A 13,028-nucleotide genomic window follows, 5' to 3' on the forward strand; every position below is an offset into this window, starting at 1 on the left:
CAAAGGGTGGTCTGATATGAAAACTTATTAACTAAAAGCAGTTCATGGCAGGCAGACACACCCTAGGCTGGTATCTTCTCTAACAAAAGTCAGTCCTTACCTTGACTGAGCCTGTCTGTTGGCCTTTTGCATCTAAGATAACCATACCTTTGGAATCTCAAGATCATTCCCTTCTTTCCTGGACCCCTCAGGGCACCATCTCTCACCAGACTGGAGACCTTCCAAGCATTTTTCAATGTATTAAGATTTGGCTTCCAGGCAATTGTTATTGGTCTGGCTTAAATAAACTCACACAATTTTTCTACAGGTTTGAATGTTTCTTATGTTGACATTAGTAACGTGTATTTCTTCAAGTCAAGTTTTTGGTCATTCACCAGAGGTATAAGCAAGCACTGAAGGGGAAAAGATGCATTCTGTGCCCGTAATGAACTCACAGCAGAGGTGAAAGACAAGGCAAGTACTAAAAGTAAGGGTGGTGGTCCTCAGTGTAGCAAGTTGGCTCAGCTGGGACACACCTTGTCAGAATCCACTTGGGTGGACCAGGTTAGGGTTGGTCAAATGAAGAGCTTGCACTAGATTTGGACGGCAGAAGGGAAGCAGTGCCATTGTATCTGGACTCAATGACGGACAAAGGCATATGTGTCCAGTGGGCCCGAAGCTTGCCTTCGCTCGCCTCCACCCTACATTTTGACTGCTGAGCGCTAACCCAAGGTGGCCCCAAGCTCACAGCCTCATTCTTGACTATAGAGTATCAGGATGTGGTTACACAGAGGTGAAGCTTCTCTTAAGACTCCCCAGCAGGTTCCTCTCTCGTGGTTCTATGTCAGTAGTCAGGCAGGCTTGGTTTCTTGGTGAACTTCTGAGTTTGGCGGTTAACTTCTCTGATACTCCAACTTCTCTTCTGGGACTTCCATTTTCCAGACCCTTCCAGAGTTGTATATGGCCTGATGCCTAAAATTGGTTCCTTTTCCCTTAACATGCATGGTGTGTTTCCTACTTCCCTGACACACAGGGCACAGGGCTAGAATGAGCAGAAGACAGATCTGTGGATGCACATACAGAGGTTAGATGCCATCCCGCCAAGCTGAGGACGTTGGCAACAGGGAGGGCTTGTCTATAGGGACAAAGAACAAAGGCAGGCTGATTAATCAATCAAGGCTGTCGCAAAGAAGGGATGCCTTCCTGAGAGTGCGTGGCCATTTCTTCTGTAGGATGCTGGGCTCAGGATGTGGGCTGTGGAGGGTAAGAGGCAAGGCCAGTCCTTGTTCTATGGAGGTTGTCTGCTTGCTTTTCTACTCTCTTTGGAAGGCCAGTAAGTAGGAAGCTAAAATGCAATACTTATCATCCTCTACCATGGAGTCTTTGGGAGAAAGGGTAGAGATTTTTAAGATTTCATTTAATTTTAGAGAGAGGGCAAGGAAGGGAGAAAGAGGGAGAGAGACATCGAAGTGAGAGAGAAACCTCAATCAGCTGCCTCTTATACGTGCCCTAACAGAGGACCAAATCTGCAACCCAGGCATGTGCCCTGACTAGAAACTGAACTGTTGACCTTGAACTTTGTGGAACAGCACACAACCAACTGAGCCATACTGCTCGGGGAGTAGGGGTAGAAACTTTAACTGCTGACTTTACAGGAACATTTCTTTTAAATTTAAATTTCTTTTGCTTTTCCAATTATAGTATACATTCAATACTGTTTTTGAATTGGTTTCAGGTGTGCAGCATAGTGGCCAGACAATCCTAGACAAATCGTTCCCTCTGGTATTTCCAGTACCCACCTGGCACCATACCTGGTTATTATAATACTATTGACTAGGTATATTTCTTTTTTAATATTTATTTATTTATCTTTAGAGGGGAAGGGAAGGAGAGAAGGAGAGAGGTATCAATGTATGGTTGCCTCTCGTGAGTCCCCTGCTGGGAACTGGCCTGCAGCCCAGGCATGTGCCCTGACTGGGAATCGAACCTCAATCCTCTGGTTTGCAGGCCCACGCTCAGTCCACTGAGCTACACCAGCCAGGGCTTGACTAGGTATATTTCTAAGAGGTTGTTTTTCTCCTTTATTTTTATTGTCGATGTAATTGTTTCAGTAATGGGATGTGACTTTTTACCATTGAGATCATGCGACTGAAAATGTCTCCCCTTTGCCTTTCCACATAAAGAGGAGCTGGTCTGAGTTTAGAACTGCATGGTCTAATGCTTTTCTTTCAGAGTCCTGGAAACATACTTTTATCTTCTAATATTTGAAATGGCTAATAAGGGGTGTCAGGCTAGTTTAACTGTTTTTCTTTTGTAGGTAGTGTTACTTACTCCTAACTGTGAAACAAGCAAAATGTTCTTTTCTTCCAGGGCATTCAGAAATTTCACTAAGATTATTTTCAGACACACACCTGTTTTTAAGACTTTTTGCCTGGCACACAGCAAGTGATTTTAAACTGAACGGCAAAGATTTTAGTTGTGTATATTTTTAAGATTTCAGATTATGGATGTATCATTTAAACTCCACTCTCTGTCTAGACTCCTAATATGAGGAGAGTCTGTTCCCTGTGACTTCTCATGCCTCTTTAGCCTTTCATAAAACTATATTTTTGATCTTTGAAATTTTGCTCCATTTTCAGAACTCTGTGAGTTGATTTCCTAATTTATTAATTTGGCTCTCATCTATGTCCATTCATTGTGTCAGCAATCTTTGCTTTTTTTCCTAAGAAGTATATTTGCTCTCAGATTTCCCCCATTTGTTGGAATCCTGGCCTTATTTTAGTAATGTCATTGCCATTTCCCCCTTTTCCTGTCATGTCTCCTTTGTTCAATTTGCCGATACTCTTCATTTTTCCTTCTCTTTTTGTAGCTACAAATGAGACTCCGGACTGGGCCCTGATTTAGGCAAACTCGCATTGACAGATGGGCTCAGTATTTGCAGCTGATAAACCCAAACCGTGGTGGTCTCCCGGGGCTTCATGGATGACCCCTCAGTGGTGAGCAGGTGGGCTTCCCTTTTGGGTGCTGGAGCCAAGAGGAGACTACAAGATGGAACTCCCTACCCTAACCCAGTGAGCTCAGAGACAGGTGGTCTGGGAGCAAAGCGTACTGCCAAAGGCCACCGGAGAGATGCCGTGAGGGTAGGTTGGCAGATTCAGGAAAAAAAAAAACCCCACAAATGAATCAGGATATCCAGTTCCGTTTGAATTCTGTAAAAATCATCAGATAATGTTTAGTATAAGTAGGTTCCAAATTTGGTATGGGATTCATACTAAAACATTATTTGCTGTTTATCTAAAATTCCTATGTAACTGGGTGTCCTATGTATATCTGGCAACCCGAAGTAGGGGGTGAGTACTGTACTCAGAAGCTGCAGGGACAGGGATTCCCAAGTCCTCCGTCTTGCTCCCCTCTGACCTATTGTCACGAGGTCTTCTCTTCCAAGTCTGTTTGTGATACCCTGGCAAGCTGCCTGTGCAACCCTTGTAAGCGGTAGGAAAGTTGGTCCCAGAGACGGCAAGAGCGGAGGTGACTGGAGGCACCTTCCGTTTGTTGTCCCCCTATATTTGATGTGGATCCTTAGGTTCACCAGAGGCACTGTCCCCTTTGCTATGGGCCTGACTGTGCTCTTTGAGATTTTGCTTTAGCCAAGTCGCACTTCCTCCAGCACGCCGCTATTCCCCGTGAAGGCTGGAGATGGGCACGGTAGCTCACGGCTCCTCCTGCGGACATTGGCGTGGTTCCCCAAGTTGTGCCATTCTAGCAGCCACCAGAGCCCTCGCTCTGATCATCCCAAAACTGCCCCTGGGACCCAGTCTTGGCTGAGGTTTGGGTGCCCTGGCAGAGTTGCTCAGTTGATTACAGCATCGTCCCAATATGCCAAGGTCGTGGGGTCAATCTATGGTCAGGGCACATACAAGCAGCAACCAATGAATGCATAACTAAGTGGAGCAACAAATTGATGTGTCTTTCTCTCTCTCTCAAATCAATTTAAAAATTTTTTCCATTTCCTTGCCAGGCAGGCCCTTCCTTTGCTTGTTCATAAAAGAAATATAAAGGGCATAGCTCATAATGATGTGGTCCATTGAACTTCGTGGTTCTGACTTCAAATTTTCTATAACTTTTTTCTCATTCTGTGGTCTGTGGTCTATGAAATCAAAAGAAACCAAGAACTCACTGGCCCATTAGAGTTTAAGTTAAGGAACTCAAGCAAGACAATCAATAAACAATGTGACTTGGCAGTTTGCATACCTTTGCAGGAGCTCTCCGAACCGGACCACAAACCATTGGGTTGGCACAAGAAGATGCTGCTTCCCACAAGGTCAAATCCAGGGTGACATCGGACCCCACAGGCTGCATTGAAGTGGTTGTGGCAAGTGTTTTGGATAAAGTAGCCGTTTTCTGGAGGCTTCAAGGCAGGACAGTGGACAACTAACATTTGTAAAAGCAGAGTTAAAAAGCAAAGTTAGTTCTTGTTTATGAAGCTTCCCCCCCACCGGCAGTTTCTGGTTTACAAGGATGTTTTATATGTATGGCTAAATTACCCACAGTATCCCCATTTACTGCATTTGAATTTCTAAGTGCATGTTTGGAAGAAGAACCCTGACGCCTCACTTCTATTTGTTATTTCTCTCACTTACAATTTAAAAACAAATATTATTTTATGCTTTAACCATTCATTTTGATGTATATTTGGATATGAAATTTTCTAGTTCTTGACCTTTTTATGTCATTAGCTATTTTCCTTCTTAATTAAGGTGGCATGAAATAAAGAACAAATAAGGCCAGTAAGGGGTGTCTGCCACAAATCCCAAGAGCCATAGCTTCTTGTAGAATACATGTTATAGGTTAATTAAATGTTTTTAAATCATGATATGAAAAACACTAAGATACTACTTATGAAAACATTTTCTTTAAATGGATTTAACTAGCATTTACGGATGGGCTCAGCATTTGTGGCTGATAAATCCAAACCATGGTGGTCCCCCGGGGCTTCATGGATGACCCTGCAGTGGCGAGCAGGTGGGCTTCCCTTCACTAGGGCCCAAACTTGCTCTTTTGTTATTTGAATTTGCTGTTAATGTTTTGGCTTTTTTCTCTTAGAGTCATTTTAGATCTTTTCTAAGTAGTCAATCTTTATGGTTTCATAGTTATATTTATTACTCCTGGCTCAGGTTCCTATTCTCTGGACCAAGATACAGATACGTTCAGTGCTAAGAAATGCTACTTAATGAGAGGAAAGACCCCCCCCTCCCCACAACTCTTCAAATTAGAGAGAGAAATAGTAAAGATCATTTAAAGTGTACTGGATGAAAACACCAGCATCACTCCCCTCGAAAAGATCCACTTGTGTGTTTCCTACTGGCCCACGTGGGGAGTCTTACCTTCGCAGGTCTGGCCGGATGCCCGATAGCCCTCCTTGCAGACACAGTCTTCGGGGGACGTACTTCCGGGGGGAGAGGTGTGGTTTTCATCAGGACACGGAAGGCAAGTGCTGATGCCTCCCGGCGCACCTTCGGGTTTGTACGTCCCTGATGGGCAAGCTGGGGGCAGGCCAGGGAAGTCCGTGTTACACGTTGCATCCATTGATAGTTAACAACAGTTTTGAGACTCATTACGGGGGAAAACTGAACAACAGTACTTCAAAGTAAAAATCATGTAATTTAAGCAAGGGCAGAAACCACATTTTAAAAAAAGAATGATGCAGTTTGTTATTTGCAGATTATGAAGGGGCCTCTTCTCTCCCACAATTAGTTATAATTACAGTACAACACAGTTTCTTTTGTGGGAAAACTCGAAATAGCAATGCATACAAAGGGACTGAAAGGAATGACTGATACTGGATGCATATAAAAATCTTCATACTACGGGATGCTCCATATTCTCTTATGACCCCCCAACCTGGGTAGCTTTCCCTCTCCCACTGCACCCCACACCCTCTCCCAAAACAGGACTGTAGAAACGCAAACAGCACTTAGCCCAAACTTTCAGTTCAAAGCACTCGACAAAGGACAGGTAAGAGTAAAGGGCTTGAGGAAAATAATTCAACTCCTGGGAAATAAGGCCCTTTGAAGCAAAAAAACCCAAGACCCTGCTTTTCCCAGGCTCAAGGGAAAAAAAATAAAGATTAAAGGCAGGATCTAATTGACTTTGTTTCATAGGCTCCTTTTGCAATGACAATGTGACTGTGAATTTGTAACTTAGTCTCTCTGGAGTTATACATCTGTAAACTTACCCCAAATTAAGAGTTCAATAATTGAGAGACAGTGGAATAAAGAGACTTGCAGGGCTCAGTTAAGCCAATTAAATGTAGCCCAGTCACACATGCATTTGATTATTTAAAAACAGTAACTACCAAGTCATGTGCATGACATCTTCTACAAACTATCTCAGTTAATCCTTATTGTTTTAATAGTAGTAACAATTTTTCATTGTTATTCCTGAATAAATTAGTTGTATTATGTCCACTTTGAAGGTGAGAAAATGGAGGCTTACAGAGATGTGATGACTAAAGCCACTCCATTGGGAAGAGACAGAGCTAGAATTTTATCTAGATCATGACACTGACTTGGTGAATTTTTAGGACAAAAATTCAAAATCACATTTATCTTCTTCCTAATTAGCAAGTCAAATATGTTTACATAGTGCCACGCTCCCTCTTCCTATTGTCTTTCAAGGCCTACTGTGGGGAGATAAACTCTGGCTTATTTATGTGTTTAAAGCCTTTATTTTTGGCCCTTGCTGGTGTGGCTCAGTGGCTTGAGCACAGGCCTGCGAACCAGAGTATCGCGGTTCGATTCCCAGTCAGGGCACATGCCTGGGTTGCAGCCCAGTTCCTAGCAGGGGACTCTCGAGAAGCAACCATACATTGATATTTCTCTCCTTCTCTCCTTCCCTTCCCCTCTAAAGATAAATAAATAAAAAAATAAACTTAGAATAAAATTTTTTTAAAAAGTCTTTATTTTTTATTTTTTAGGTTTACGACGAATTTAAGAGGAAGGTTGGAGTTAGAATTTAAAGCAAATATTTAATGCAGCACTTACTATGTCCCAAAGACTATTGTGCATATTTTATAAATATTACTTTTTTACGCTTCTTAAGAACCTATGAAGTAACTGATGATTCTGAGCCCACTTTATAAAACTAAGGCACGAGGAGGTTAGGTCACTGCCAAAGTCACACAGTGAGTAAGAGGCAGAGCTGGGATTTGAACCCAGGCTATGTAGACACAGAGACCATGCTCTTTACTGCTGCTAGTGCTGGGTCTCAAGTTTCTTGGATACATAAGTCCTTGTGTTAACCACTGTAACATGCTAAAAATATAAATGATCATTACTGAAAGACAAGATTCACAACATAATGTAATAGGAAAAAACACACTTCTAAAATTCTTGATTCTATTTCAAAACAGAAGATAATATTTTCCGATGATATTTTTAGCAGAATATTCAGAATTTGATGGATCTATAACTATGTAAGAATGAGAGAAAGATTTAAAAATAATTATAATGATATATGAAAAGTACTTGCAGAACATTACTTCATAGCATCATATTACTAAACATTGAATTATTATTGAATTATTCATACTACTATTTTTTCTAGAAAAAGTTTAGTAGACAGTCGTGTAGTTGTAAAGACAATGTGGTTTCCTTTAAACAGAAATCAGCAGCTATCGGAGAAAATGACTAAGACAAATGCACAAACAAAAAAGAAAATAAAGCCCTGGCTGGCGTAGCTCAGTGGATTGAGCACGGGCCTGTAAACCAGAGGATCGCGGTTTGATTCCCGGTCAGGGCACATGCCTCAGTTGTAGGCCAGTCCCCAGCTGGGGACACATGAGAGGCAACCATACATTGATATTTCTCTCCCTTTCTCCTTCCCTTCCCCTCTAAAGATAAATAAATAAAATCTTAAAAAAAGAACTTTAAAAAAAAAAGAAAAGAAAAATTATAGCAGCAACATTCAAGTTGTCTTTGGACACAGTAAAAAGGGCCATAGAGCTCCAGAACAATGTAACTGAGCAGCAGACTCAGGAGAAGCAACAGTTATGATGTCAGTGCAAATTTGTATTCCTTACTTGAAGCTTCAGAGCAAAACATAAAAATAAAACACCCAAATAAACAAACAAAAACAACAGCAAAAAACCTCATCAAATTCCAGGCATAATTAATAAAACTGATTGACACCCAGGATAAGAAAGTGTTACAAGCATTTGGGTAAGAAAAACATGATACTTACAAATGGGAAAATAAAACACAGATTTTATTTCTTCAGTACGAAAACCAATTTCAGGGAAAAGAATGGAAAAGATATACAGCTACATGGAAAAAATCACGAACCCCAAATTCCATATCTGAGCAAGCTACTTGGTAAATAAATATGAGGGAAGAGAAAGACATTTGTGGATGTGTCTGGCTTCTGGAAATAAAAGTGTATTTCACAGACTGGAAATAAAATAAAGAACCATTTCTTGAGCCAGCAGTCACTCGGTCAAAGGTGGGCGAGAGAAAACAAGCTCTGCCGGGAGGTGGAGGGTGGTCGGGTGGCGGGAGGACTACAGTCCGAGAGAACAACAGCAGGGTAAAGCAGAAGACCACTGGGCTTGGAGTCAAGACACCTGAGTTACGATCTTGGCTCTCGCACTAACAAGCTAGGGGTCATGGGCAAGTGACTTTGTTTTCTCTTCCTACAAAATACAGAAGTTACAGTGAACGATGTGTGTGACACTTCCAATGCCAATATTTGATCATTCTAGGAATAGAATAGTACCGAAGAGTATGTTAAAAACAGCCATCGGATTATGTCTGCAGATTTTATAATTTATTTTAAAATAATATACGTCAAAAGGAACTAATCTGACACAATTACTCTCCAAAACCTTTGGAGGCATCAAGAATTTACAACACTGGAGAACAGTGTTTTGGATAAAAATATACAAAAGCACATTTGGAAATGCATTGTGAAATTCATCATGATAATGGAAAACAGACTTCAGAACTATTTAAAGGCATTGCACAATTCTAGTGGTAGAGGTGTAATCAACCTCTGTAACTCCCAAGGGGGAAAATTCCTCATCTAAAACCAGGCAGAGGCTGGAAAGACGNCCGAAGAGTATGTTAAAAACAGCCATCGGATTATGTCTGCAGATTTTATAATTTATTTTAAAATAATATACGTCAAAAGGAACTAATCTGACACAATTACTCTCCAAAACCTTTGGAGGCATCAAGAATTTACAACACTGGAGAACAGTGTTTTGGATAAAAATATACAAAAGCACATTTGGAAATGCATTGTGAAATTCATCCTGATAATGGAAAACAGACTTCAGAACTATTTAAAGGCATTGCACAATTCTAGTGGTAGAGGTGTAATCAACCTCTGTAACTCCCAAAGGGGAAAATTCCTCATCTAAAACCAGGCAGAAGCTGGAAAGACGAAACAGACTGTGGTTTGAACGAGTTTCAGAAGTGATGGTAAACAGCTAGGGTATGTTTTTTTTTTCTTTTGAATATGAAATGTTTCCTTCCTGGAAATGAACCAAATATTATTTCTTAATTACTGCTTTTGTTGTTAAAATAAGCACTTTCTCTTTTGAGAAACATGTTGGCGGTTACTAGCTACTATTACTGGAAGTGTGATTCTTAAAGTTGTCCTGTTGTGCTAACGTGAGGTTATTCTCCAGCCGGTAACTCAGCTCTCTGAAGCAAATGAAAACATCAACCAGTTTGGAATTTGTAAAATACCAAGAGGTCTTCACTCTCTCTCTCTTACCCACTAAACATCAATTCCTTAGAACACTATTTTAGTTAACAGGATGTTATACAATAACTTATATTTCATAAGACTCTTTCTCTTTCTAAATCTAAGATTAATTTTTAAAACATCTCTAGAAATATTAGGAGCCCTTGTTCCTTGCTCAGAGGACCAGCTGTGTCGGCTGCCTGCGGTCCGTGCCCGAACCATCTCCAAGGGTGCTCGGTCACGTGGGTTACCATGGTCTCCAGGAGCTGTGCACCTCAAAAGCCCTGGGTCCTAGTAGATCTAAGTAGGACAGCAAGCAGATATCTGGGCCCCCAGAGAAAGGCTCTCCATGATCACAGTATTATACTTTTTCTCAGCTTTTTGGATTTGTTCTGAATAAGGAATCTGCTCCTACAAATAGTTATGCTGGGATTCCGAGCATACAGATTCACTGAACTAAAAGAGAACCAATTTCTCCAAGGCTGAGGCAGTATTTTCACAAATATAAGACAAGGACCTAGACATACATAACAGGACCCCCCCTTTTTTTATTAGACAGCCAAGATGCTGTCTATTTTCATCAATGAATTAGGTGAGGAGGCTTATAACTGCCCTGGATTCTGCACGTCCGAATGTGTGTAATGAATTAGCATCCTGCCAATCGCCCTGCAGTTGCTGAGCTCATTTGGCTGGAATACAGACGACGGGGAGAAAACCGTGGATTTGAGCCACTGTGTGGAGCCACGGCACAAAGGACTCCCTAGCCGCAGGACGCCCTGTTGCAAATGTAAACATCTGCTCAGATCAGAAAAGAGATTACTGATGGATTAGGACAAGTCTCTCAAAAACCAAAGAACAAAACCCTCAGAAGTCTGTGTCCAAAAGAGGATGCATCAGCCAACTGAATGTCATATGTTAAGAATTAATATATGTGTACACACGCATACCCATATATTCACGCATAAACATACCCTGACTGGGTATAGAAAACATAGGCAAATTCTTTTCCATTGAAAACTCTGTGTTCCTAATTGTGTTAAGGTGTTTACTGTCTGGATAAGGAATGTGAGATCATCCTGAGTTGTAAAGTTAAAACTCTGTGGGCCCTGGCTGATGTGGCTCAGTGGATTGAGCACTGGCCTGCACACGGAAGGGCCGCAGGTTCGATTCCCAGTTGCAGCACATGCCTGGGTTGTGGGCCGGGTCCTCAGCTGGGGGTGTGTGAGAGGCAACCAGCTGATGTATCTCTCACACATCAGTGTTTCTCACCTTTTTTTTCTCCCTCCCTTCTCTCTCTAAATAAATAAAAACTATATTAAAAAATAAAATAAATAAAATTAAAACTGTGTGTTAGCACTTTTAGAAGAGGCCTCTGGTGATTTTAGAATTATCTTTATTTACTCTTTCTAAAATAGCTAATAACTCAGAATCAGACGAAGGAGAAATTAAAAATTATTATAGGGTAAACCACTCTGGTTTAACATTTCTTTTAATGTTTGGTATTTAGATTGCTTCCAATTTTTAAAAATGATACACAACTTTTCACCAATCCTATTTTTAAAAACAATTTATATATATTCACTTTTAGAGAGACGGGGAGGGAAGAAGAGAGAGAGGGAGAGAAACATAGGTGTGAGAGAGAAACATTGATTGGTTGCCTTTCTTATGTGCCCTGTCTGGGGACCGAACCTGCAACCCAGGCATGTGCCCTGACCAGGAACTGGTGACCTTTCACTTTCTGGGACAACACTCAACTAACTGAGCCACAGTAGTCAGGGCCATATCGTTCTCTCATATCTTTCATCCATTAAAAATTTTAGGCAAATACTAACTTTTCAAACTCATTGGCCAATTGTCATAGTATTTTATGGTCCCATCCCAGGAATAAAAATACGCATCTTATTGTACTGTCATTAGCACTGGACATTGCGGTTTTCAAAACTACCGACTGATCATTATTTAACTGTGAAGTCCTGGGGATTTCGGTGCAGCAAGGTTTCCACTTAAACCCAGGGCAGATCTGTCCCTGAGATTCAGACATGTGTAGGCCCAACAGAAGTCTATCTGCTTAAAGAAGGAGAGAACCTTCTGGGAGAACACGTCATCCATGGTAGGGGCAATATTCCATGTAAGAGCCCAGAATGGCATGATCACTCATCAGTGAGAACAGACAGCAGCTGTGGCATCGGGCAGACTTCGGCATGCCTGTGTACCCTCCAGATGTGACAGGTGGGGGAACCTGGAAAAGGGGCCAGGGTAGTAAAGAGGTATTCAAGGGACTCAGGGCATTCAATACTGAAATAAGTATTTCAATATTGTCACAACGTCTGCAACTGTACTGATGTGTATCTGCTGAGTATTAGCTTGTCCTAAGGAATGAGATCGAATGCACAGGGTGAACCTCATAAACACTTGACCTTAGCAATCAGAAAGGAAGAAAGATTTTCAGTACAGTCTGGCCTTTGCTGACAGCCTTGTTTCCCTTTGGGTCTTGTGATAAAGAGGTAAGTTAGGAATAAAGTCTCAGGCCACCGCTGCCTTTGGTATTTTCCTTTCCTCATCTCCTCTACCTCACTTCTGTAAGATTTTAAGGTCTTTGAGGGTTTGGAAATGTGGATTCTATCAGTTGCTGCTTTCCATGTCCATTGTCGCTGTGCTAATTTAAAACATCATTGTATAACTTGATTGATTCTGTTACCTCCACACCCGCAACCTCCTCTTCTAGGTTACTCCACATTCAGTTGTTTCTGGCCATAGGTGCCAAATCAAGAGTCCTCTAACAAGGCTCTGATCATGCCATTTTCCTGTTCAAAAATCTTCAATGGCTTGCAGTTACCAATGAACCAAAGGCCATCTCTGTAACCTGGAACTCAAGCCCCAGAACAACCTGGTCCCCGAATCCCAGCACGTTCATGGATTTGGCCTATTTCCCACTTAGGCAATCCATCCCCAGTCCCATCACCAGTCTGTGCTTTCAATTCTCCACAGTTCTACACCCAATTCTCACAGTTCCAAATTCTATCTTTCAAGCTTGGTTCAAATCCCTTCACCACCACCACTAGAAGTAAACACTTTTGCACAGCTACAGCGTTCTGTGTAATTCTACATCATTTCCATGTCCATTTCATATCAGCTGCTTAGCACGGGATTAACCAAAGTTCTCAGGTCACGACACACATGCTGACTCCTCTACGGCCCTGGCAGCTCTATTTCAGAATAAGCTACTTTAAGGCAATTGCTGCACGGCAATCACATGTTCCACATCCCCTAAAAGATATTCAATAAATAGTGTTAAAGGCGCC

At 41.6% G+C, this 13,028-nt stretch overlaps 1 protein-coding gene across 1 annotated transcript in view; it reads right to left on the reverse strand.

Annotated features, from left to right (window-relative positions):
• SVEP1 (sushi, von Willebrand factor type A, EGF and pentraxin domain containing 1) overlaps positions 1–13,028 on the reverse strand; it is a 163,960-nt gene that overhangs the window by 104,290 nt on the left and 46,642 nt on the right. Inside the window, exons 4-5 of the mRNA XM_037035776.1 lie at positions 5,364–5,522; positions 4,231–4,410 (exon numbers count right to left, since the gene is read on the reverse strand). Of these exons, the coding sequence (XP_036891671.1) occupies positions 4,231–4,410; positions 5,364–5,522 (339 nt within the window). The remainder of the gene's footprint in view (positions 1–4,230; positions 4,411–5,363; positions 5,523–13,028) is intronic.

Source organism: Sturnira hondurensis, unplaced genomic scaffold (assembly GCF_014824575.4).
Source record: "Sturnira hondurensis isolate 20B ecotype Veracruz unplaced genomic scaffold, ASM1482457v3 Scaffold0022566, whole genome shotgun sequence".
Lineage (NCBI taxonomy): Eukaryota > Metazoa > Chordata > Mammalia > Chiroptera > Phyllostomidae > Sturnira > Sturnira hondurensis.